This window comes from Populus alba, chromosome 8 (genome assembly GCF_005239225.2).
Source record: "Populus alba chromosome 8, ASM523922v2, whole genome shotgun sequence".
Taxonomy (NCBI): Eukaryota; Viridiplantae; Streptophyta; class Magnoliopsida; order Malpighiales; family Salicaceae; genus Populus; species Populus alba.
This window is the reverse complement of record NC_133291.1, coordinates 14,121,082-14,148,234: the sequence shown is the minus strand read 5'-3', so window position 1 is coordinate 14,148,234 and position 27,153 is coordinate 14,121,082. Positions and strand designations below refer to the sequence as shown.

The following is a 27,153-nucleotide window of genomic DNA, read 5'->3' as shown; positions in this document are numbered from 1 at the left end:
ACTCATCAATTACCCGATCATTACTATCCACATCAATGATGGTCTTGTCACAATAAAAAGCCACCGCCATCGCTCACGTGTTTGTGTTGCTTTTTTAACTGTTTTTAAAAATATTTTTTATTTAAAAATATTTTATTTTTATTTTTATTTTTATTTTTAATATTAAAAATAAAAAATATTTTAATATATTTTTCCATAATTTTCAGACTCAGTCCGGTCTAAGATCCGGGATCCAGGTTTTAATCGGGTTACTCGAGTCAATTTTTTTAAAAATAAAAAAGATATCATTGTAATAAAAAAAAAATTAACAAGTTGCAATCGAGTTTTTGACTAGATCTTGCAGGGTCAACTAGAACACCAGATTATATCAAGTTTTTATTTTTTTTATTTTTTTTAATTTAATTTAGTTTCAGTTCTGGATTAACAGGTAAACTTCCATACTAGATTTAATTTCAAAATTATAATATTTTTAAATAAGAATTATTTTAAATATGAACAGTTGTATATGCAGACAGTTAGCAATGGCTGCTGCGATTGCTTAAGGAGCACCATAACAAAATTCTTGTATTTTTTTATATTGATAAAAGAAAAAAAAGGATGGTAGCTTTAGGTTATTTTATTTGAGGTGTTGTTCGAAGAATCGGTGTTCCATAGCGTGCGCGTGTTCTGTGGTCTGTAAAGTCAAAGGCAGTCCAGCCACATGCGTTTCCTCTTTGGCGCTGTTAGGAATGCAAATAAATATTTATTTTTTTAATTGTTTTTTTATATATATTTTTAAATTATTTTAATGTACATATATTAAAAATAATTTTTAATAAATAAAAAAATATTATTTTAATATATTTTTTAATATTAAACATTTTAAAAAATAATTATTACTACACTCTTAAATACTACTTTTATCAAATAATACTCGCATTATATTACAGTTAATTTTTTTCTAATATAAAAAGAAAAGGTTAGGAAATGATAATATTTTTTAAAATAGTAATAAAAATTAAGAAATAAGTTCATTGATTCAAATAGATTCAATTGAATTGATTAATTTAATAATATGATTGTACAATAAAAAGCTAACAACAAAATTTAAAAAAGAACAATGACCAATCGAGCAAAAAAAAATGTTTGTCAATATTATAAAAAGATACATTGTAAATATTTTTAAAATATCCAAACAATCTTATTTGATAGCAAATAAAATATTAAATGAGAATTTAGCAGCCATATAAAGAAACAAAATGAAGAAAAAATCGAAACTCAATCACCAACAAAGCAAACAATAAATGATGAATTAAAAAAAATCAATTTTAAAAAAGAATAAAAAAATAAACTCTGGTCAGCATGCCAAACACCTGACTAATTTATGAGGGTGAAATAGCCCTGAAGAAACTGAATAAAACAATGGAGGTGAACTCTTAAATGAAAAAAATACAAAAAACAAAAACTAATTCAACCTGAGTCAACTCGACCAAATTACGACATAGGATATGAAATTGAAATAACCTCATAGAAAGAAAAACAACAAACTCATGAAACTGAAGGCCTAATAATATAATATAAAATGGTAAAAAAGAAAGAACCTAAGAAAATAGAAGTCAAATCATGCTAATCTTTGAACACATATGTCTCGGGTCATAAAACCAGGTTGCCCCATAAAAGACACATTGAAAAAATCATGAAGCAAAAATCCCAACCATCCAAATTCTTTTTTTTTTTTTTTTTTAAAAATGAGGACCAAGTATGGTATTAATATTAAATAAAATAAAAGAATAAGAGATTAAATTTAAAAATAAAATAAATCAAGAAAATAATAATAATAAAGCAATTAAAAGAACTGAGACTAAATTTGATAAAAAAAAATAAAGAATGATGAAATTAAAAAAAAAACATTCTAATTTTATAAATTATTTTAAATAAAATAAATAATAATTAGAAGAATATGAATTGAATTCCAAGAAACATAAAGAGAAAACACACATGTTTATTTTATATCTTTTTTTTTAACCAAGCATATTTTTATGTCAACTATTTTTATTTCTTTTATGTAAATAAATAGGAAAGAAATTAATAAAATTGAGAGATGTAAATCAAGATATTCAACCATATAAAATAAGATATTTATCTGATTGTGTTTGCTGAACTTGTTTATTAAAAAAAAAAAAAAGATAAATTCACACCCTAAAAGCCCATGACTTAAAAGATAAACATAAATGAAACTAACATATAAACTCGTAAAAAAATATATTATGTAAGGCAAAACATATTGGTAATATTATTTAAAAATAAATATTTTTTATTTTAAAAATTCAACTTCATTTGTATAAAACACAAAACAAGTTCTTAACGAATTAGCTAAACACCTTGATTTAAAAAAAACAATATTAAAAAAAAATAAATGCAAAGAGATAAAATCGTATGAAACCGAATCTCTAACAAATTAAATGTCGAAAAATGAAATCAATAAAAAAATCAATTACACAAAATAATCTAAAAAATAAGAGTGAAAAAAAAAACTAATAAGAGGGCAACTAAAAATTTGTTTTGATATGCACTCTGTAGCGGGTTGTAATTTTTCTTTTTAAAAACAACTTGAGTATACATACTTATTTTGATATGTTTTTCTTACATGATATAAATTATAATTGTAAATAAAAAAAATTATCCAACCATTTAATAATCAACTATGTAAATAAATATTTTTTTATTAATAATAACTAAAAAAAAAACTAAAAAAAATAAGAGATGAATATAGATCAAGATATTTGATCTTGCAAAATAAAATATTTACTTGTTTGTATTTACTAAATTTGTTCATTACAATCAATAAAAGATAATAAAAATAAAAACACATGAAACAAAGTGAATAAAATAAAAAGATAAAAAAATATGCATGACCTAATATAAAAGAAATATTATTTCTAAATAACTATTTTTTACACAAAACAAAGCCTACTTGTATAAAGTAAAATAAAAAAATAAGAAAAAATTAAACACAAAACAAAACAGCTTTTTGGAAAAAAATCTTTATCCAAAAACAATTTGCAAAACTCATGCTTTAAGCAATGAGACAAAAACAAACTGATTGAAAAGTATGAAAGTAATCACAAAACAATTTTAAAAAAAACAATATAGAATGATAAAATTACAAAATATAATGAGAAAAAAAAATCATAACTATATCAACACTTAAAACTTGTGACTCGTGTTATTAAATTAGAAGCATTACAAATTGGTAAACCATGAAGCCCAATCCCAAATAAATCAAACATTCAACGATGTATCTAGAAAAAAATCAACCATTTAAAAAAAAATTAATTAAAAAATAAGGGTGGAAACCAAAATAAAAAAATAAATTTGAGGGCATTTAAAAATTAAATCACAGGGTTAAATTGCAAAAAAGAAAATAATTAACAAAAGGAAAAAATATCAAAAGAATGAAGGTTAATTGAAAAAATACCAACATAAAATTTGATTTAAGGATAAAATTGAACGCTAATAAAACTTTAACAAAAGATCCAAGAGTAACAATCAAAAGAATAAAGACTGAATTGGTGAAACCAATATAGTAATTTAAGGACTAAATTGACAATATATAAAAACTTTTCTAAATGGGTCAATGATGAAAATAAACAATAAAAAACATAAGGACTGAAATTGAAAAACTAAAAATAAAAGGGACAAACATAAACTTTAATTGGAAGAGAAAGAAAAATAAGCAGAAGAAAAAACAAACGATCACTGGCGATAAACCGCTGGACCATGACCGGCACGCTCTACACTGGGAGGACGATCACATGACGACACTTCCAATAACTTGGCAGAAGGCCATTTTTGGACAAACAATGGCATCTCACGCACTGTCGCAATAGTGTGAACATCGCAATGTGTTGTTGCGTGTTTTTCACGCGCTAGCAGCTTTTAAAAATCTAATATTAAAAAATAATGTTAAAATACTAAAAAGCTTCCTCATGACTCTATAAATAACAAAAAAAAATATGTGAAAGTACCAAAGCACCCTTGCATACATATAAGCTATTTTGTCTTATACATGAGCAAATTAAGATGTGTTTTACGGATTTTAAAGTTTGTGCAAAGTAAAAAACACCAGTTAACGAGTTAAATTTTGTTGACCATGGGGACAAAAGCATATTTTTACTATACAAAATAATCTATAAAGACAATAATACCAATGTTCAATCTTTTAATGATGAATGGGTTAGCGGGAAAAGACCAAAATATCCCCGTCTCAAACCTTCAAACTTTTCCATTGAGAGACGTAAAGGTATATTCATGGTAGTAATCCATAGCAAACTGAGTCTATTGCTATAGTGAATTCACCACACCATTTAACTTTTTTTTTTAATATATTTTCGATGTGCTATGCAATGGATTGCCTTCATTTCTTTTAAATATAAAAAATATAAAAATACATTTTCTAATAAGAAAATTAATAATGAATAATAAAAGACAAAGTATATTAAACGATATACTTTTTAAATACGAAATAATATGTTTTTAAAATATTTAGATGATGATATACCAGATTTATCCATAATGTATTCAAGGGTGTGTTTGTTTTAGCTTTTGTGGTTGAGGTTGTGGTTGGGTACAACCTAATTATGCACAAAACTCAACCACAAAAACTATTTTTTCTTTCTTTTTATAGCTTTTTTAGTGGGTCCCACACCCACACCCAAACTCAACCCCAACCTCTAAAATAAACACACACCAAGTCATGTGTTTAAACCACCAAACATGCGATATGGATCATTATAATTGAATAACCTTATAAAAAAAAAAATACTTAAAACTCAATTTTCATTCAACCTAATATAAAAGATTAAAAAAAAAATTTAACCAAGCTTGTCGAACTTAGGATCTAATCTGTAAAATTGAAATAATCATATAAAAAGCAGCTAAAAAAATGTACATAGCTTCTAAATCAATTCAATTTATATAATTTAAAAAAAAATCAATTTAAAAAGAAAATGAATAAAAAAAATGCCGACTTGGGACTTATATCATGATATCAATATAAAAAAATAATATCGAATCTATCAACCGCCAGTATCCCCGGCCTTGCCTCTTGTTAAAAATTAAACAAATAAGCGTAACTAACTACTCAGCTCCCTTATCCCCCCGAAACTTTCGAAACCCCTCACAAACCCTTCTCCAGGGTTAGTTTTAGGGTTTTGCCTTTCTACTCATAAAAAAAATCCCTCCTCTTCCTTCCAGTAATAATAATCTCACCAATTTAAACAACAATGCCAAGGAACAGAAGCCGGAGCAGAAGCTACAGTCCTCGTCGCCGTAGCCGAACCCCTCCACGTGGCCGAAAGCGACACGACGACGAAGATCGCCTCCGTGACAGCCGTTCTTACCGAGACCGTCGCTCTCCCGCGCCCTCGGGCTTGCTCATTCGCAATCTCCCTCTCGATGCCAGGTCCTTCGCTTTCTCTTTCTCTATCAGTTTATTTTTGTTAGTTAATTTGGCTTGAGCAGAGTTTTTCTTCTATTATTTGCGCTTATTAACTAATGATGGAATCTTGAATATTTATTTAATTAAGTTTTGTAAAATTATTGTTGCGGTTTTTAATTAGGCTATTTTACTCGTATCACTACCCTTTTCAATTTTAATTAGCACTATTTAATTAATGTTAATCTGGCTTGAGCAGAGTTTTTCTGCTATTATTTAAGCTTATTAACTAATGATGGCATCTTGAATATTTATTTAATTAAGTCTTGTAAAATTATTGTAGTGGTTTTTGATTAGGCGATTTTACTCGTATCATTACCCTTTTAAATGTTAATTTAAAGGGGGGAGAGTTTTATGCTGTTAATTAATTTAACTAGCGAATTGATGGATTTTGAATGTCTAATTCCTGTTTATTTATCTATTGAAGTGAAAAACTTAATGTTTCTGTTCTGCAGGCCTGAAGATCTTAGGAGGTCATTTGAGAAATTTGGTCCCTTGAAAGATATTTATCTGCCCAAGAATTACTACACTGGGTATGATTGTTCGCTTGCTTCTATTATAAAAATGTTTTATTTCTTAATCTTAATATTTATTATTTTGGTTTTATTGGTTAACTTCTTATGATTTTTGTGTTTATGTGATCTGAATTTTTAGGGAACCAAGAGGGTTTGGATTTGTGAAGTATCGCCATTCTGAAGATGCAGCTGAGGCAAAGCAACGGATGGACCACAAAACTATTGGTGGACGTGAGATAAGAATTGTTTTTGCTGAAGAGAACAGAAAAACACCTCAAGAAATGCGTAGGACCACTCACGTAAGGTATGGCAAAACTTTCTTGACTCTAGTGCTTCATCGGTATTCAGTTCTTATTGCATCAGTGTTTTTTCCTGTTCAACGGAACACAACTTTTACTTCATTAGCTTATTGGTTCTTTTTAAATTTTGTTTATAGTGATCGACATGGAGGCAGCTCCAGAGGGAGAACATCACCAAGGTCCCCAAGACATCGCCATCGTTGTTAGTTCATACTTTCCCTTGTTAATTTATCTGAATCTTCTTAGAAAGATCTTCGAATTTTTGTGGTTTTATCTAAAGCTTATCATGAAAATGGACTGTTTTTGAAATTAATGAATTTATCCTTGAATAATTGTGATGACCTGTTGATTTTTTTTTGCAGCATACTCGCGCTCACCTTCACCGGCTAGGCATGATTCAAGGTTTGATTTTACTTGTCAAGAGTCTGTTTTGCATTCTTTGTGATGCTCTTACAAGTTCTTGTTATGGATTTCCTATCCTTATCTGTTATCTTTTAGCAATGGTTGTTTACATAAATTAAGATTTGTTTTTATATGAATTATGGTGAACTGTATCTTAGAACCATAAGCATTTGCATATCAGCTGTATTTTCATGAGATTAAGCTGCTGATTTCTTTTGTCACTTCTATGCTTTTCATTTACTTTTAGGAGGTATTAGAGTTGCAACCTTATAACATTACCATGAAGTAAATGGAATAGCAATCTGAAATCATAGAGGATTGTTGTATTTCTTTCCATCTACCATGAAGTAAATGGAGCATAAAGTTTCCTGTGGATAGTCTGGGCTTATAACATTATGTTGTTATAAAATATCAGTAGTCAGCTGAACTTAACATCACATAACCCATGTGACTGGTGAGTTTATGTGGGATGAACTCCCACTCACCTAACAAATAACATGGTTATTGCTGTCAAGTGTCAATGATACAGCAATGCATCACTTGTTCATTTGTTTTCTTTATTTCTCCTTCCTTTTCTATTCTTGATATCTTAGAACAACCATTTTCCAAAGAAAATCTATGATTTCCGTTGTCTGGAGCTGTAATATTCTACAATTTTTAGCGATATTCAGATCCTATTTACTGTTGAAGTCACATCTTGGGTTATTGTTATTCAATTTCTTATAGGGACCTTTTGCTAATGGTTGTCTTTTCTTTTGCTTTGTGGTTAAGATAGTGAAATACAGAGGTTCAGTTTATGGTCATAGAAAAAAGATCAAGATGTTTTCTTTTCTTTTATTAATGCCCCATTATATTGCCTCAATGGCCTTGAGACAGAGAGAATCTTTGTTTCCTACACTTGACATTGGATGTGCTTCAATAAATTTGAATGTTATCTGCTTGTGGCCTTGTTTCTGCAGATGGTAAATAAAAGATTAATGCCAAAAAGAATTCATAAAGTGATGGACAACACACACTTACCTTTCAATGAAAGCCTATCAATAAGTTTTGTCCATAATCACCTTCACTAGCTATTCTCCACAAACTGCATTTGGCTATCCCATTCTTTGACTTTTGGGTTGGTGAGGTTTACTACTGTTGAATTCGAATATAGCTTGGTGTGGGAGATGCCTAGAATCACAGGGTATTTTTTTTTCATATAAAACTTTAGAGCAACTTTTTAATAAGGAAATTTGTTAAGTTTGACATCTTGTTTTGCATATACTATCCAGTTAAGAAAGAATATAAAGCTTATATTTGGCCAAAGAAAGAAATCATCTTCAAAGAAGGAAAGCTTTTCAAAGTTTTACTGGTAGAGAAATGATGGCAATGCCCAAGAAAAAGATAAATGAGATTTTAGAATGTTGGGGCAAAGAAAGCTATGAAGTTATCGGATGCTGATCAATAGGGAGCCCAACTGTCAATTGTTTGGTGCAACTATCATAATTTTGTTCAGAAACCCTGAAAAGGTGCAGGTAACTGTCATATTTTGATCAATTAGATTTTCAACGAAGCTGTACGCAGAAAATTCATTTCTCTAGAAACAAGTCCCACCTTTTATTTAAATGGATGAGCATGTGGGAATTACTTTATTTATGGAGACCACAAATTCAGACAGGTCTATTGTGTGCTGGAGTGGACATGCTTCATATTTCTGTGTTTATGTCTAGGTTCACGATTGATTTAGTAATATCTTCCGGGAAGTCCTTTTATATATCTTTATTTTCATTGAGACAGGGATCGTGGTGTGAAGGATGATTATCGCTCCCGACGGAGATCAAGATCCATTTCACACTCTCTTTCTCCACGAGATGGGAGAGACTATCGGGCAGACCAGCAGTCACTGAGTCCAAGGGAGAATGGTCAAAGCCCCGGGGAGAGGGACCTTGCATCTGGCAGATCAAGGACTCCAAGGGCCTACAATAATAGTCCAATGAGGTCTCGTTCGTGATCCTATGGGTAAGTAGTTTCTACTTCCTTTTTTCTTTTTTTGATCAAATAAAGTCATTTGATATCTATTCTTCAGTTCTGTGAATCACTCCCCTCAGTGTGATGTGATTATATGTCTCAGATCCTACTAGGATTTAATAGGATTTCCCCAATGTACTTTTCTGCAAGTATCGAGGGTTTTGCCTCTGACTTGAGGCACACCACTTGATCTAATAAGCTACCTGAGTGTCGAAGTCCAAAGCGTAATGCAGTGATAGAAACAGTTTTTCCTTTTCAGAATGTAGAAACACAGTATATTTGCTTTTATTTGGGCCATTTGGAATAAAGTAGAATTTTTTCAGGACAAATAGCCTTTCTTAGTTTTGATTTGGGACATTAGCCTTTTTGTTGGTGATGTTTTGGGGTGTCTTTAGTGAACATAACAGAGACATTGCTCTGCCATGCCACTGGATTCTAAGAACTTCAGGATGGAGATTCCAAGCCTGAGGTATGGGGCTCTGGATCCCCTGCTTTCAGAAACGAATGGATTGGAAGAGGGGTGGGGAAACAGCCGGAAACTCGAAGGGGTCGCCTAGCATTGTACCAGTTTTATTTTTGTGTTTTGTCTTTCTTATGATGAGAAGGTAACATGCGCCTGTTTGCAAATTCTCCTTTCTCCTTTGATTAAAATGATTTCTTTTTCCCAAAAGAGGTCTTTATTATGATGAGAATGGCTCCAATAAAGTCAATATCAAGTGCTTAAATGATTTATTATGGTTTCTGCTTTGATTATTTTTAGATTCCTAGATGTAAAGTCTTCTAGGATGCCTTAAGTCTGCTTGTATTGCTTAGAAATACTGGAGCACTGACAGTATGATAGATTTTTCTGTGCAGTTTTCGCTAATGGCCGTTCTTATGTTGCCATTCTACGCTGGACGAGATTCCATGGAGAGTAACTACAAGCTAGATGAAGGATGTGTATTTGGCTATGATCTGTGGATTTCTTTTGGGTTGAAGGACTTGTTATCTCTGTGAATAGTACGCATTCTATTGCACATCAATATTTTGTGCTGATCATGAGGTCCCTGTTGGAAATGATACTGTGGGGGCATTAGCAAAGCTAGATGAAGAATGTGTATCTTACTATGACGCATGCATCTTGTTTTTGGTTTAGCAAGGCTTTGGCTGATGCCCCTTTTCGGCTACCTCTGTTCATGCGAAGTGAATTTAGTTCTATCCTTTACTAGTATTCCATAAAATCGGTGCGCTTGTAATTTCCAGAGCTCATAGTCTTCTATTTTATCAGCTGGCTTTTAGTGCATCATCCTTGCCTTTTATCGAGCTCTTCGGATTTTCTCTAGTGGCTCCTTCATTACTTGGACAAAGGAGCTTCGGAGTTGTACTGACATGTCTGGAAAGTCTGCCAATCTGTAGTCATCAAATCTATTCTGGCCGGTGGATTAACTTGGTGAGGTTGAATTTTTTTTTTTTTGAACCGATTGCAAGAGGTGTTATATATATATATATATATATATATTATATATATATTCTAAATAATACAATTTCAATAAAAAGAGAGAGAGATCAACAAATTGACCCTATATCCTAATAACCCCCTTTACCGTATCAGACCTTGAATCAGGCCGGCAACTATACGGTAACCCTTTGTGCACGCCTGGTGTACCCTTCCCTACAGGTTGATTTTGTGGTTTAGATTAAAAAATTGTGTATTTATTGATATTTTTGTAATAGCTATCATGCAGCCTGCGATAACTTGGGCTATAAATGTTTTTACATTATAAATGTGTTTTTTTTTTTAAAATTTTTTTTTAAAATTAATATTTTTTAGTGTTTTCAAATTATTTTTATACATTATATCAAAAACAACTTTTTAAAAATAAAAAAAATATTATTTAGATATATTTCTAAATAAAAACACTTTTGAACACAAAAAAAAACCAAAATCTTAAAAGCATACTTAGTCCAGCAATGCTGGCAACAATATACAGCGGGAGAGATTTGCAAAATCCTATCTCCTTCATTCACATTTGGTGTCTCCATTATTGTACCGCACCAAACCTCTCTTAGGTTTGTTTTGTTTTTTTTTTTTTTTTTAGAATGTTCATCAAACACCAGTATTTTCATGTACACAGCAGATCTCAGAAACCAAAATGGAAACCGTTCAATCACCTCAAAAGCAAATATAGTAATCGGAAAACATGCTCAAGGAGGAGGAAACATACTGTACTTTCTTTTGAAAGCAATCTGAAAGTAGAATCAGAGCGTACCAAAAAGGAGACAATTCACAGAAAGAGAGAAGAAAAATGCACGCAACAGAAAATGTCTGCTCATCACAAAATGTTTTGTGACCTAAATTATTGTGAGCTTGATTACCAGTCTCATTTGCCAATCATTCCAAAGGGCAAGCTTTCTCGAATGCCTGTTGCTCTTTGCGACACAAATCAAATTCATTTGTATAGTAATACATGCAACCAACGTAAGCATCCATCTCTTTTGTGCACTTCTGGTGAAGATCTTTCAGCCTGCAGTGGAAAACATCTCAAAATTTGGTACTGAACTGTGAACAGCGAGCATGTGCTCGCGGTTTGTTGTTTGATGCAACAAGTTATTGAAGGTTCTAACAGCCTTCGGTTCTAACAGCCTTCATTCAATAGAATCCTTTTAAATATTTTGTATGCAGCTCATTAAATATTATTCTATAATAAATCACGCAACCTTACCCGTGGGGTATAAATAAGACATACAAACTATCAAAATAATAAAAACTTAATATCAAGTTTGTGGCACAACTTGTTCACAGTATCACATGCAGGAAGACAATAACCTTCAGACTATCTAACAGGCTACTATAATGGTCGATGAGACATTCAAGAATGATTATTTATTCAACAAGCAGAACTAGCCTAATTTTGTTCATGCATGCTATAAATTTAATTGTGGAAGTGCCAATGCTTGTAATTCGTTTCTCTCTACAGTATGATCAATCTGTCTGAATCTTTAATAGTCTTCGACGTTCAAATTGCTAAGACAACAGAATGTGAGAAATTAACATTCAAGTTATAAACTACAGACACAATTTAGAAGTTGAAGGATGGGAAAATACATTCGATTGGACTCCGTCAGTTGCCGATTTCATTAAAGGATTGTTAAAGGCAATTAGCTTAAGACCATTTAAAGCATGGACTTTATACTCTTGTTTTTTGTTTTTTTTAATCGAAGCTTTATACTCTTATGACTAATTGCTTGGATTATGACCCAGGAACCTAATCAATATCAATAAGGTTCAAATTCTTTACTATCTACATTCTTTAGGTGGACAGGTAATTTATAATTTCAAAGCTCTTGCCGGACACTAACCTTTCTGTTTCTCAAAGTAGGGCAGTAGCAATATCATGCATTTAGTTGCAGCCACTCAATGCACAAAAAGCTAACAATAAGCATCAATCAGCTGCTTTTTCCAAACTTGCAATGCCAAAGATAAAAACACACATTCAACATAATTCGATCATAGCTCCACAAAGAATTCAAAAACAATAAATGGTACACAAACCAATCATTCAAGTCTGACGCCTAAACAATAAAAGCAACCCTAGAAACTTCATATCTAGCAAAATCAATCATCCTCACAAGGTTTACGTAATCATTCCTCAACTCGAACCACACAGAAAAACAGAGAATCCAACCTTGCTTTTTAGCTCAATTCCACAACATTTCAACATCTAAACAGACCCAAAATAAAATAAACAAAGCCCAGTATTTCATCCACCTTCATATTCCAAACAAAATCCCCAAACCCCTTAATACCAGTAGTTAAATTACAATCAAACATCATTAATTAACTCAATTAATAACGAATTAGCAACCATCAGCAAACAGTATCAGGAGGAAAATAATACAAGAGAAAATTGTAAAGATTTGCACTTACAATCCAAGGACACAGCGAGTGACTTGCTGGCCTTTATCGAGGCATTTCTCCGGGTTTGGATCCTTCTTCTTGCACTTGAGAAACTCCACATTTTCTGAAAAGCATCTTGTCGCTATATGCTTCGATGCAGTCGTTAGCACCGCTGATGTCGGGATCGGATTCCCAGTCGCGTCCACCGCACTCGTCGCCATCTTCAACAATAATCTACAAAAGTAACAAATTTCAATGAGCTCACACATTTTCTCAGGAACCAAACAGAACATCATGTAATTGACAAGAAACTTGTACTTCAGTTTCCTTTTTACCACTTGGTTGCTACTGAGAGAGAGGACAGAGGGAGAGGGTGCGAAAATGAGAAGACATTAAGGAGGAGGAGCAATGCTGACAGATTATTGCTAACAGGACCGGTAAGGCCAGTTTGGGAAATACACATTAATCACGGAGGGTACTTATGTAATTTAGCTTCATGTCCACAAAGGTTTTGGAAAAATAGAGACCGGATTTTAACCGAGTTGCAGTTTAACGTGTCATGCATAGATATTAAACCTGATTCTGGAGATGATCTGACCAAGGGATTGGGACATTGGGTTTTGGATTATATACGTTAATTGGGATTAATTTAAGTTAATTTGAATTAATTTAAAAAAATTAGAAAAGATATTTGAAGTTTTAGTATTTTATATAAAAAAATTAAAAAATAATTTATGTAAATATAGACTATACATGTTATAATTAATAAAATTTAAAAGATTATTTTAAAAAGTTTTTTTATCTCAAATTAAAAAGATATTATGTTATCCTTTTAAGTTAAAGTATTTGAATCAAAAAGTTTTTTTTTTTTATTTCACATTAAAAAAAATATAACCTTTTTTTTTTTTATGAACATAGAGTATATATATTAAAAGACTTCAAATCTCATATTTAAAAAATAACTTTTTTTTTCTTGTAAACATAAAATATATATATGTTAAAGGATTTCAAATTCCACATTAAAACAATAAAACATTATTATAGTATTTATATAATGAACTTCGAAAATGATTACTAACCAACTAAAAAATATAAAAAAAAGGTCCTTGGGTAAAAAAAAAAAACACATTTGAAAAAAAAAAAAGGGTCTCTACCGGGTTTTATTAGGTTGTCCAGGTCATGGGTCGACCCAGGCGGGTCGATCGGGTTTGAACATTTTTTTTGCTTTTGTAGGTCTTTTTCCTTACCTGGATTGGTCCAGCTACCAGGTCAATTGGATCTCGGGTTGATCTGCCAGGCTAGTCCAATATTAATAACTATGGTGTCATGTTACCTTGATTTGATCTAATGGGGTTTTTTTTTTTTGTTGCCTTGTGTTTTCCTATTATTTTCAGGTGTAATTGCTTATTTCTACACTTTTTTTAACCCAATCATAATCAAAAGCATGTTTGTTTTTGTATTTCAAAAATGTTTTTTAAAAAAATTAATTTTTTTGCTTTAAATTAATATTTTTTTGGTGTTTTCATATCATTTTGATGTGCTAATATAAAAAATAAATAAAAAAATAAATAAAAATATTATTTTGATATATTTCTGAGTAAAAAATACTTTTAAAAATAATTGTTACTATACTATCAAACACCCGTAAATCCCAAGTTAACCATACAGCAGGGTTTTATAAAAATAACAATCATAAGAAAATATAAAAAGGTGTGTTAAAACTAATGTATTAATTCATAGTTAAAAGGCTATTTTATAATTTCAAAACAAACTAAATAACTAGCTATAAGATGTAATAAAATCTTTTCATAAGGGTTTATTGGTCATAAACATATCAATAAAAGATAAATTCATAGTTTTGAAACCCGACCCGGTCATTGACCCGGTCGACCTTCCGGGTTACGAGTCAGATGGGTTGACCTGGGTTCACCCGGGTTCACCCGGGTCAACCCAAAAAAACCTATATAAAAAAAAAAAATATTGTGTGGAGTGGATCCATCAACACGAACTGGATCGTTATCTCCTGATTCATTCGCAGAAGTTCTTCACTTTGATGTTTCATCGATCGAGTGAGATTCTAAGACAAGACCACACCCTGAACATATTTTGTCTCCCGTTGAATGGCCGAATACTACCTCTGTAACGAGGAAGAGCAAAACCATTCTTTTCAAGGGCAAGCTTGGCTGCTCCTATTTTCTCTTCTCGGCTCTTGGCTTCTTCTCTGCCTTAATTAGCACAACGACACAGACCAACAGCTTGTTTGGATTTTGATGAACTTCACTTCCATTGCTCTTTGACTTTCTTACCACAGATGATGAGTAAGATGGAGGACTCGAGGAAAATAAATTTGAATCTTCGAGTTTGGATCTCTGACTTGAGGAATTTTGAGTTTTGGAGAAGCAATAAAAAAAATACCAAACACCTTCATAAACTTTTCTGAAAGAAATCTTGAAGAAATTTCTTCGACTGTAATTTTGGAGCAAAAGAAGTGAGGTAGTGGCCTGCTGCTTTTGTCAAGCTTCTTCAACTCCACGGGAGGCTATATAAGAGGTGTAGCAGCAGCTGGTTAATAAAAGAATCACTAAATTTATCGACCGGGTCTCAACCGGGTGTGGCCGGGTCCCGGGTCGACCCTCCGAGTTGGCCGGGCCAATTCCCAGCCTGTTTTTTCCTTAGACCCAGCCCGGCCATAGGCCCGGGTCAGCCGGGTCCCGGATCGACCCGCCGGGCCGGGCCGGGTCTTAAAACACTGGATAAATCAGTCTTTTTACATCCCCCTATGCATTGTAATATGAATATATTACACTTGAAATTAATTTTTTAAAAGTTGATGTCCAAAGGGGCATTTTCATATTTTTAATTTTTTAAGCATACTAAAATGACTTAATTTTAAAGTTGAATTTTCTTTGACATATATCTAGGGCTATTTTTTATATTCAGTTTTTTTTTTTATTATTATTATCATGTTGATAAATTAGCACTATTATAATTTTATCATTATCAATATCATTAAAACATGGTCGATGCATGCATTGCACGTAGTGGTTGTTGTACTAGTCGGGTGGTGCGTGTGTCATTGTCTGGTGGCCAAATGCCAACTTCAAGGGCGGCATTCAAATATTCTTGGCGACCTCCCATCCCTGGACAACACGTGTGGTCAATGAATATTTGGTTTAATATCGGCAATTTTTTTTTCCTCCTCAATTTTCATGTTCGCCTTTCAAAATTTCAAAGTAGCCATTCGGTTTATTTTTTTTTTCCAGATTTGGTTCTTATTCTTTTTATTACTATTTGTTTTATTTTAAATAGTTTGTAAAATTGAGATTTTTTTTTTAATTTAATTCTCCAATTTTTTTTATCTATTAGATCTTGTTCATTATTTTTTTTAATTGTTATTTTTTATTTGAGCTAATTTTTATAAATGATTTTTTTTTACAATTTCATCCTTCTTTATATTTTTTTTTGTTATCAAATTTAATTCTCCTTCTTTTGATTTTTTTTTTTACTTTGGAGATTGTTTTAATTGATATATTTTTTTGGACTCATCTTTCAATATTAAATTGGTTGAAAATTGAATTTCCTGATTAAATCCAGGTCTAAGATTTCATAAGTTGTAAATTTGAAGGATTAACCTATATATTTAGAAGCTTTTTCTAGGTTTGCTTGATTTTTTTTTATAAGCTAATATTTTTTTAATTTTACCATTCAATATTTATTTAATTGAAAATTAGACTTTATTAATTTTTTTTTCTTTTAATAGATTTTTTTATTAATTTTGAAAATAATCCAAATTTTTTTGAGGCTCTATTAATTTCTCAAGACAAGGCAATGCGAGAGGCTTCTCGCATTTGTATATATATATTGTTGGTTCAATTTGTGTTCCGTGGTCCTCCCTCCGCCACCAGAGAGATGGATGGATGGTCTAGAGTGTGGACATTTGCTGAATTTTTGTTTTGTGATATCATAATGATGAGTCAATATTTTTTTTTTTTACAGATTTTTATAAATAAAAAAAACCAGAAATAAATTGATTTGCCAAACATGTTAGCTTCAAAAAATTTAGGTCTGAGAGTTAGCCAAATTCACCATAAAATGGATAGTAAACATGCTAAACACAGAGTAATTGAGCTTGGCATAAATTCAACTGTCTGTCGAAGAATCCATTTCGTCTCTTTTCTTGCTTCCATCACGCACTAAAGCTCGGAATGTAGAAAAACCTCAATGATCACACAACGCTACAGCTGTGAGAGTGACCCCCGGAATGAGAGTCCTACAATCGCCGATTGTGAGAGAACGGAATAAGCTCATAAACACACAAATCTCCGTACCATCAGCCTGCAAAATTAGCTTCAGTCAGTCCAAGAGGAGGGGTGTTCCATACTACCTGAAGAGATTCTTGATTTGCAACCAAAGCCATGCACAAACTCTGCTCTAGCTCAGCACATTTCCTCGACTGAGCCTGAGCGTGCAAGAAACAAGCTCAATGACAGCGGCATTTCCGATGGGTATCGATGGGTCTGTTTGGTCAGCCACCGAGCTCTTCTACTTTTAAGAACAGGGCAAAAATTACTTGGAATCAGAGCAGTACCCAACAGAAGTACAGAGCCATAGCCTTGCTCTACTTGATCTGTCAAAATTGAAGCGGGGACTGTATTCTGTTCTCCGGGGGTGATCATCTGGTTATTTAGTATATTTACAATCCAGTTTTCTGCGCATAGGCCAATACTAATTGTATTTTCTAGGTCCTAATTTATTGCAATCATGGGCTTGTGTTTCTCCAAAATCCATCTTTTGCTATGTGATTGCATCTTCCATCGCTTTTCTCCTTTCATCAAGATTATGTCGTGATATATGATCTTCAATACTCCACCTGCAATCATGGAATGACTGTTATTTTTTAGTCTAACTGTTCAGGAAGCGTCTGAGATTACGGGTGATTTCTGCTTTTCGGTGTGTTTTACTTGAAAAACTATAAATTAATGTTTTTTTAATATTTTTTTATGGTTTTAATGTTTTGAAATAAAAAATAAAAAATTATTTTAATATATTTTTTTTAAAAATATATTTTTAAAATACTTAATGATTTCATATCTCTATATATTTTTAGAATACAGGCGAGACCACCCAAAATATTATCTAATATATTTGAAATAAAATAATTAAAATTAGTTAATTTTAAAACATGTATTTAAATAATATTTAATTACTATATATATAACACAAAAATGATTGGATTTAATTAATTTTTGAACAATTTTCATTGATAAAAATGTTATTCTCATTCCACAATTTATTATTCCTACTTCACTTTGATTTATAATGACCAACTTAACCTTTGATCAATTATTTTTAAAAAAATCCAATTAAAATTTCATAACATGATTTAAAGCTCATGTAACAGTCTGCGTTGGTCCTTTTTTGAAAGCATAAATATTGCCTTTTAATAATGTTTTTTTTAATAATCAATCACTAGTTAGACATAACTATTTGTTTTTATATTATAAAAGTGTTTTAAAAAAAAAATTATTTTTTTAATTTATTTTTAATTAATATTTTTTAGTGTTTTTATATTATTTTAATGCGCTAATATCAAAAATAATTTTTAAAAAATAAAAAATATATTTTTAAATAAAAAATATTTTAAAAAATAATTACAACCACCATCCTTTTTTTTTTTTTTCTTCACCTCATCATTCTTACCCCTTTTTGCGGTGGCTAAAGTCCTTTTATTAAATAATTTCTATTTGGTTCACTCGTCGTCTAGATTGTTGCCTTTTGTTCATCATCAATTGGTATTCATGATCGTGGCTTTTTGCCATTTTATGAGCGTATTGTTCATTTTTCTTATAGACTAACCCTTTGTTAACCTCGCATAGGCAAAATACATGCATATAATATTATACCCACTAAAGATGTATGAATTATAGAAATTTAATTATGTTTAGATCCCTTTGAATTCAATGTTTTTAATGAAATTCTATATTTAAAATCATTTTGAGCATTGAGAATTAAATTTAAAATGAAATTCAATCTCTAAAAATAACACAAAAAGTAAATTAAAAGTTAATCCATTTGATTTACAATTTAAAAATAATAATAATTTAATGTTAAATCTAATTTTAGAAAAATTGTTATCTATCTATCTATCTATTTTTTTTAGAGATATTTGAAGAAATAAGATGAAGGTGATGAGAATAATATAAAAAACAAAATGAAATTCAATTTTATCTTTTCCAAACATGTGAGTTAACTTATTTATCAATTGAATTTATATTGAATATTATAGATTACAGTATATAAGTAATTTTAAATAACCTTTAAGTTATCTTACATTGCCTAAAATTAATAAATAAAAACCCTGGATGATGCAATTCTAATTTTCAAATAGGAAACAAAAACATAGATAGACATAAAAGATAACAAAATTTGTTATAAGTTAAAATATTTAAGACTAATAATATTATAACCATAAAAAATACTTCAAATATTAAATTTTTATTCTCACACACACACACACACATATATATAGAAAATTGAAAACAAAACCATATAAGTGTGTTTGGCATTGAGGTTGTCAAAATTTGATTTTTTCTGTTTTAAATTAATTATTTTTAGTGATTTTGGATCATTTTGATTTGCTGATGTTAAAAATAATTTTTTAAAAAATAAAAAAATTATTTTAATACAATTAAAAGCAAAAAACATTTTAAAAAAATCTACAACAACTCAAACGTACTAAAATATATTGACATGCGCTCCGCCGTGGGTTAATATCAATTTTTTTAAAATATAAAAAAATATATTAAGAGTACAGAGGATTTTTTAATAGTGTTATTAAATTTAACTAGGAGAGTTAATTTTGAAACCTTCTAACTCAACTCTTTGTCTATCTCAAGTTTTAATTAAATAGTGTGAGAGCTAACTTGACTTAAATCGATCAATTTTATAGGTCCAAATAAAACCTTGATGATTGATAAAAACATGATTTAGCTTTTAAAAAAACTTCAAGATGATAATGTTTTTTTTAAAAAAAAAATATTGAGATGATGACATATTGAATCAACCTTCCCTCATAGGCAACCCAGTTCATGGACTCTATTAACTTTGATAATTTTTTAGTATTTTTTTTATTTAATTATATGATATAAACAAATGCTCACAAAATTGAACATTAATCTAAAAATAAACCTTTATGTGAGACAATTATCCTTAAAAAGCAAACAAAAATCAATAATATAGTCCATTCCCCAACCAAACTAATACTAAATGATGGAATTGAAAAGGAATAAATTAAAAAATAATAATAAAAAAGACCAAAAATAAAAAAATATATATATCATATTGGTTGGAAAACTTGTTAAACCTATGAATCGAGTAAGTCGAGTTAGTACACCAAACTTGTGAACTCTACTAGGTTATGAACTCTACTAGGATTATAATTATTTTTTTGAATCTATTTTTCATTTAACTATATGATAACAAAAATAAATTATTGCAAAATCAAATATCAATATAATATCAAGATGTTTTTTTAGATCATGATAACCTTATAAAAGATGAAACGAAACCAATTATGAAACTGAAATCTCAATTAACCCAGTATCTAAGGATGAAAAACAAAACTAATTTAAAAAAGTTAAACATGCTAAACCCGCGAGCCAAGTCAATTAGACAAACTTGTGAATAGGTTCATGGACTTCATAAAGTTCAATAACATAATTTTTTTTTTCTCAAACTATTTTTTTAATTATATAAGAAAAAAATAGACAATAAAAAAGTCAAGTTTAACTAAAAAAAACACCTTATCAAACTCGTAAACTAAGACAACTCGGGTTACCCTGACAAACTCACAAGCCATGTTAATCTTATAGAAAGGTAAAATAAAAGGAAACAAATTATGAATTCAAATTCTCAACCATCCTAATATTAAAAAGATAAAATCAACAAAAATAAATTTAAAAAAAATCATGAGAAAAATTCAAAAGCATAAAGAAAAAAAGAAAGAAAGCAAAACACTATGGGTTATTATTGTCATTCACAGTGCAACGTGTGTGGGTGAAGAATGGTTTCCTCACATCTTTTAATTTTTGTTACTTTATAAAGTTCAATACCATGACTTTTCTCTAAAATCATTTTTTTTTAATTATATGAGAAAAAAAATAGACTATAAAAAAAGTTAAGTTCAATTAAAAAAAAAAAAATACAACCCACCAAATTCTCAAACTGAGACAACTTGGGTAACTTTGACAAACCCATAAACCACATTATCCTCAAATAAAAAAAAAATAATAAAAAAAAAAATTACGAAGCTAATTTATAAACCATCTCAATTTTAAAAGATGAAATCGATAAAAATATATTTGAAAAAAAACTATAAAAAATTTAAAAATGAAAATAAAGCAAAAAAATACAAGAAGAAGCAAAACATTGTATATTACTATTGTAATTCACAGTGCAATGACTCTTGGGTGAATAGTAGTTTCCTCCACATTCTTTAATTTTTGTTACTTTATAAAGTTTAATAACATGTTTTTTTTAAAAAATCTATTTTTTCAATAACATGAGAATAAAATAGACTATAAAAAAATCAAGTTCAATTAAAAAAATCTACAAAATTCATAAATTGGGACAACTTGGGTTACCTTTACAAATCCATAAACCATGCTAATCTTATAAAAAGATAAAATAAAAAAAATTATAAAATTAAATTCTCAATTAACTTAATATTAAAAAATAAAATTAACAAAAATAATTTTTAAAAAAATAGAATAAAAAAACATATTTAAAAAAAATATGAAAAAAAGTAACAATTCACGGTATTTTACAAGAAAAGCTAGTTTTTCACCGTTTAGCTTTTGTTATTATAATATTATTGCATTGTGTAAGAAATATTAAGATTTCGATGCATTTTGAAAGAATCAATGTCCTCTACTTTTTTACTCTTTTCCATCAATATCCATGCATTCTATCCTTTCGTGATTTCCAATTAGGTGGCTCCATGGAGAAGGCTCGACGCAGACACTGTAATGCTGCTGGTAACTGGTAAAGACTATATATATACACATCACCCAAAATTACCACCTTTTCACTTGCAGACCTCTCTGTCTCTGTCTCTGTCTCTGTCTCTGTCTCTGTCTCTCTCTCAACTTCCGTTATTAACAGACAGCCACACACCCTCCTCCCTCCATTATTTAATTAATTAGCCACTACCACCGAACATTCATTAGTGGGGAATTTCTCTCGGTGACAAGTTCTTCTTCTTCTTCTACACTGTTTCTGTTTCTTGGTTCTCTGTGTTTAAGCACTCTTCTTTGTTTTTCTCGCATCTCCTATGGCTCTCTCTGCATTTTCTTTGCCTGCTCATGTCAATAGTTTCACAAGTTTAGACCACCTTCAAAATTATAGTTTTTTATCTTCTCATTTCTTATGGAGAACAGATCTGCTGTGCCAATCTTTTAATAAGATCAATCAGGTTTGACTTACTCTTTACATATATGGAGTAATATCGATGATAAAAGATGACCAGCTAGCTCTTGTTCATCGTGTCAAAATTCAATTCTTTTCATTTTACTTTTCTTATAAAGTTTTTGCAAAGCTTCAATCTTAACATTGAGAAAGAGCCCACCAAGTTTCTCTGTAATTTTAATTCTTTCCAAATCTCAGTTTAGTGTACATAGGAGAAGTAGACTGTTGAAAGAAAAGGGTGTTTTTGTGCTGTTTAGGTACATGTCAAGAAAAGGCCAAATGGGGTTTGTGCATCACTATCAGAGAGCGGAGAGTTTCCTTCACAGAGGCCACCAACACCTCTCTTGGACACCGTAAACTATCCAATTCATATGAAAAATCTATCTATCAAGGTCAATAACTAAAACGACATGTCTACTTTTGTATTCATGGAAAAAGTGAAAAACTTTACCATCATAGAGTATTTGTACATGCACTTTACTTACTGGTGATCATCATATCAATATAGGAGCTAAAACAACTAGCAGAGGAGCTGCGGTCCGATGTTATCTTCAATGTTTCGAAAACTGGGGGTCACTTGGGCTCTAGCCTTGGTGTTGTGGAGCTCACCGTGGCTCTTCACTATGTTTTCAATAGCCCTCAAGACAAGATACTGTGGGATGTTGGCCATCAGGTTTTTTTTTTTTTTTTTTGCTCTAATTCTTGTTTAGTTTAACTAGTTTATTCTTTCTTGTTGCAGCTGATTAAAACAGAGATTTGTCTAAGATAGCACGCTTTTTTGTGATGATGGATCTAAAGATAACTGTACCACTACTGGTTTGCAGGCTTACCCTCACAAGATTCTGACTGGGAGAAGAGACAAGATGCATACAATAAGGCAGACTAATGGATTGGCTGGTTTTACAAAGCGATCGGAGAGTGAATACGATTGTTTTGGCACTGGTCACAGCTCTACCACCATTTCTGCTGGCTTGGGTACTGATCTGTCTCCCTTCTAAACATAATGAATTTTTACAATTACGTTGGACTATTATTATCTATGTTCGTTGTTTTTTTCCGGTTCCTTGTCAAACCTCTTGTTGCAGTTCTAGAGTGTTTCCTAAGTTCTCTCAGCTGAGTGCTATTCCCAAAGTAGCGAATGCTAGATGTCTAACGTTCTTCTTGAGATTGATTTAATCACTGCAATCCTGCAGCATGGATTCCACATTTATATATTTATCTCTTAAATTTGTTGGATTCTACAGACTTATTTATTCATTTTCTAATATGCTAGTGTTTCGTGAATATGGAATCATCGCACCTAGCTAGCATCATTTATTCACATAATGTTTTGATTGGATCTCAGTTCAAACTATTTGAACTGTTATTGGCAAAATTTACTTCGAAACAAATTGAACGAGTAGGGCCTGCCTTCACATGATATATGAACTTTGGGTGGTTTTGGTGGACAGGAATGGCTGTGGGGAGAGATCTAAAAGGAAGAGCGAACAATGTGGTTGCTGTTATAGGTGATGGTGCCATGACAGCAGGACAAGCTTATGAAGCTATGAACAATGCAGGGTACCTAGACTCTGATATGATCGTTATTCTTAATGACAACAAACAGGTTTCTTTACCAACTGCCAATTTAGATGGGCCAATACCACCTGTCGGAGCCTTGAGCAGTGCTCTCAGTAGGCTGCAATCAAACAGGCCTCTCAGAGAACTAAGAGAGGTTGCTAAGGTAAATACACATGGGAGATAGGGGCTGGCATGGGGCGGAGGGTATGCTTTGATTAACTTATTGGAACTGAAAACTGGTTTTGTTGCTACTGAAACTATTGCAGGGAGTTACAAAACAAATTGGTGGACCGATGCATGAATTGGCAGCAAAGGTTGACGAATATGCTCGTGGAATGATCAGTGGTTCTGGTTCAACCCTCTTTGAAGAGCTTGGTCTGTATTATATTGGTCCGGTGGATGGGCATAATATTGATGATCTTATTGCCATTCTCAAAGAGGTGAAGAGTACCAAAACAACAGGTCCTGTCCTGATCCATGTTGTCACCGAGAAAGGTCGGGGGTATCCATATGCTGAGAGAGCTGCGGACAAGTACCACGGTAAATACAAGGGACAAAGTCCACAAGAAAAACAGTGCTGCTAAAAAAGCTCAAGTAGCTACTTTGCAGTTCTCTTTGTAGAACACAAGGAAAAACTAGTACTTTCAATTCAACTTCTAACCCTGTGAAAAATTCAATCACATGACACTGCATTCTGCATCTAAGAGCTTATCATCAGAAAAGAGTAACTGCACTTTTTTTTTTGAATTTTCAGGAGTGAACAAGTTTGATCCCGCAACTGGAAAGCAGTTCAAGGCAAGTGCTAGCACACAGTCTTACACAACATATTTTGCAGAGGCTTTGATTGCAGAAGCTGAGGCGGATAAAGATGTTGTTGCAATTCATGCTGCAATGGGAGGAGGGACGGGCTTAAATCTATTCCTTCGCCGTTTTCCGACAAGATGTTTTGATGTGGGGATAGCAGAACAGCATGCTGTTACTTTTGCTGCGGGACTTGCCTGTGAAGGTCTTAAACCTTTTTGCGCAATCTACTCGTCTTTCTTGCAGAGGGCTTATGACCAGGCAAGTCAAATAGCTTCTTCCTTCTTATCCAATTATATGACAATAAACTGCAATAGCTGGTTGGCATTATATTGTTACCAGACACCGGCTCAAGCCCCCATGCAGAAACTATTATTAATGTAAAAATGGTGTATACCACAGGTGGTACATGATGTGGATTTGCAGAAACTTCCAGTAAGATTCGCAATGGACAGGGCTGGGTTGGTGGGAGCAGATGGTCCCACACATTGTGGAGCTTTTGATGTCACTTACATGGCATGCCTCCCTAACATGGTTGTTATGGCTCCTTCTGACGAGGCAGAGCTTTTCCACATGGTTGCTACTGCTGCTGCTATAGATGATCGTCCTAGCTGTTTCCGCTACCCGAGAGGTAATGGTGTTGGTGTTCAATTGCCACCAGAAAACAAGGGCATTCCTCTTGAGGTAGGTGTAGCAGATAATCTATTTGCATCTGTTCCCATGGAGGAGAATTTCAGATGAATCGATATGTTATTCTGAATATATCGTCAAACTTACCTTGCAGGTTGGAAAAGGCAGGATATTGATTGAAGGGGAGAGGGTGGCACTCTTAGGCTATGGTACTGCAGTCCAGAGCTGTTTAGCTGCTGCCTCTTTAGTGGAACGCCACGGTATTCATCTGACAGTTGCAGATGCCAGGTTCTGCAAGCCATTGGACAATGCCCTTATTCGTAGCCTTGCAAAATCACACGAGGTTTTGATTACAGTGGAAGAAGGATCAATTGGGGGCTTCGGGTCTCATGTTGCTCACTTTCTGGCCCTGGATGGTCTTCTAGATGGCAACCTAAAGGTACTCATCTCTGTAATTTTTCCCAATGAATTATGCCGTTGGTTCTTGTCGTGACTGGAATCGGAATACTCACTCATAGCTTTGAAAATCATTTGCAGTGGCGACCGGTTGTTCTTCCTGACAGGTACATCGACCATGGATCGCCAGCTGATCAGCTGGTAGAAGCTGGTCTCACACCATCTCACATTGCAGCAACAGTATTCAATATACTCGGACAAAGAAGAAACTCTCTGGAGATTATGTCATCATAAAGAAGAAGGAAACACCAATTTTGCATTCTTACAACAACGTACAAATAGAAGGACTGTAAGATTTATGTGTAGCCTTCAAATCACTGTAAAGAATGCAGTGTCAGTTCTAGGACAAGAACAGCATGTATAAACAGCACCATCTTTGCTTGCGAGTCATAAACATTCCAGCCTGAGCTATTTCAGATGAATGCAAAGCCGTTGAAGCTTTTGGCACTGGTAAAATTGAAATCTGATAGCTCTTACGGCATGTTTGGCATGGAGCCATGGAATGCAATAAAATGTGTGATGTAATGATATGGTGTCGTGTAAAAGTAACAAGACATGTTATGAAATGAAAAGTGGGGAATGGCTCATAATAAATCTTCATTTTGGTCCCTGTAATTTTTTGAGAAATATACTTTGGTGCTTATTTTGGTCCAGCACAGTTGCATGATGCTATTGGAAGTTTTGGCTTCACTTTGTAAATGCGCACAAACTCCCAAGAGAATATTGTTTATGGCCACCACAGACTATAATGTAAAAATATTATTCTTGGTGAGATAAGGTGGAATGCCCATGTCGAGTGGCGAGTGGCTGGTGGCGAGTGGGGCTAGGGCTTCAACGGAACCATCTAGGCGATTGTCTGTCAATTTTATTATCCACAACAAATGATGGTGGGGCGGTGCCTCAATTGATCCTCGCAACATTCAGTGGGCAATTGCCTAAGTGACAATTACATGAAATAACCAACAAAAGTAAGATATTAAAGATATTCAAGTTTTTTCAGTTTATATAATTATTAATTTTAAAATTTATAAAAATAATTAAGATATATACAAGTTGACCCAATATTTGAGTACGCGATGAAACATTTAATAAATTAAATAAAGAAAAAACAAGAAACAAGAATTTTTTATGCTTTAATTATATAGGTTAGTATAGCTAGTCTAATTTAAAAAAAAAAAATCAAAACAATTATGAAAATAAAGAAAAATAATTAAAATTCTAAAGCAATGTATTTTAGATCTAATTTTAGTATAAAAACAATCTCAATTAGTTATAATGAGTTTATATTATAAAAAACTTGTTTAAATTACAATCATTAAAATAGTTTATTCTTCTTCCTAAACTTGAATTTGTGCCTGTGAATAATTATTATTTGAAAGCCAATAATATGGTTTCGGTAATTGGATTTAGAAATTATTGTTTGATGTTGTGTTAATTATTATTTTTTAAAGTATTTTTTATTTAAAAATATATTAAAATAATATATATTTTTTATTTTTTAAAATTTAATTTTAATAGTAATAAGTCAAAATAATATGAAAATATAAAAAAATAAATTAAAATTCTCTTTATTCCCAAGATGGGTTCATGCATTTTCGAAGAAGAAGTCACGGGAAAGGATAAATAAATGTCAACTGTGGAAAAAGGCAACTATAATTAAAGTCA

At 31.7% G+C, this 27,153-nt stretch overlaps 3 protein-coding genes across 6 annotated transcripts; 2 read left to right on the top strand and 1 right to left on the bottom strand.

Moving 5' to 3' along the window:
• The first annotated feature begins 5,066 nt into the window (after nt 1-5,066).
• Nucleotides 5,067-9,981, top strand: LOC118061061 (serine/arginine-rich SC35-like splicing factor SCL28). Its single transcript, XM_035074427.2, has 7 exons — nt 5,067-5,443; nt 5,932-6,009; nt 6,131-6,295; nt 6,428-6,492; nt 6,653-6,692; nt 8,469-8,690; nt 9,555-9,981. The coding sequence occupies exons 1-6, from the start codon at nt 5,265-5,267 to the stop codon at nt 8,680-8,682; spliced, it is 741 nt and encodes a 246-aa protein (XP_034930318.1). The 5' UTR covers nt 5,067-5,264; the 3' UTR covers nt 8,683-8,690; nt 9,555-9,981.
• An 838-nt stretch (nt 9,982-10,819) lies between these two features.
• Nucleotides 10,820-13,065, bottom strand: LOC118061062 (NADH dehydrogenase [ubiquinone] 1 alpha subcomplex subunit 8-B). 3 transcript variants are annotated; one of them, XM_035074428.2, is made up of 3 exons: nt 12,915-13,065; nt 12,607-12,810; nt 10,820-11,203 (listed from the first exon to the last, which is right to left on the bottom strand). In XM_035074428.2, exons 1-3 carry the CDS (start codon nt 13,037-13,039, stop codon nt 11,071-11,073), a joined length of 462 nt encoding a protein of 153 aa, XP_034930319.1. In that variant the 5' UTR covers nt 13,040-13,065; the 3' UTR covers nt 10,820-11,070. The 3 variants fall into 3 exon arrangements, with proteins under 3 accessions (XP_034930319.1, XP_034930320.1, XP_034930322.1); XM_035074429.2 differs by having other exon boundaries at nt 12,912-13,018; XM_035074431.2 differs by having other exon boundaries at nt 12,895-13,001.
• An 8,613-nt stretch (nt 13,066-21,678) lies between these two features.
• Nucleotides 21,679-26,103, top strand: LOC118061063 (probable 1-deoxy-D-xylulose-5-phosphate synthase, chloroplastic). 2 transcript variants are annotated; one of them, XM_035074432.2, is made up of 10 exons: nt 21,679-22,048; nt 22,299-22,433; nt 22,550-22,714; nt 22,866-23,016; nt 23,493-23,764; nt 23,868-24,141; nt 24,356-24,663; nt 24,805-25,086; nt 25,187-25,471; nt 25,570-26,103. In XM_035074432.2, exons 1-10 carry the CDS (start codon nt 21,908-21,910, stop codon nt 25,720-25,722), a joined length of 2,166 nt encoding a protein of 721 aa, XP_034930323.1. In that variant the 5' UTR covers nt 21,679-21,907; the 3' UTR covers nt 25,723-26,103. The 2 variants fall into 2 exon arrangements, with proteins under 2 accessions (XP_034930323.1, XP_034930324.1); XM_035074433.2 differs by having other exon boundaries at nt 21,690-21,819.
• The last annotated feature ends 1,050 nt before the right edge of the window (nt 26,104-27,153 follow it).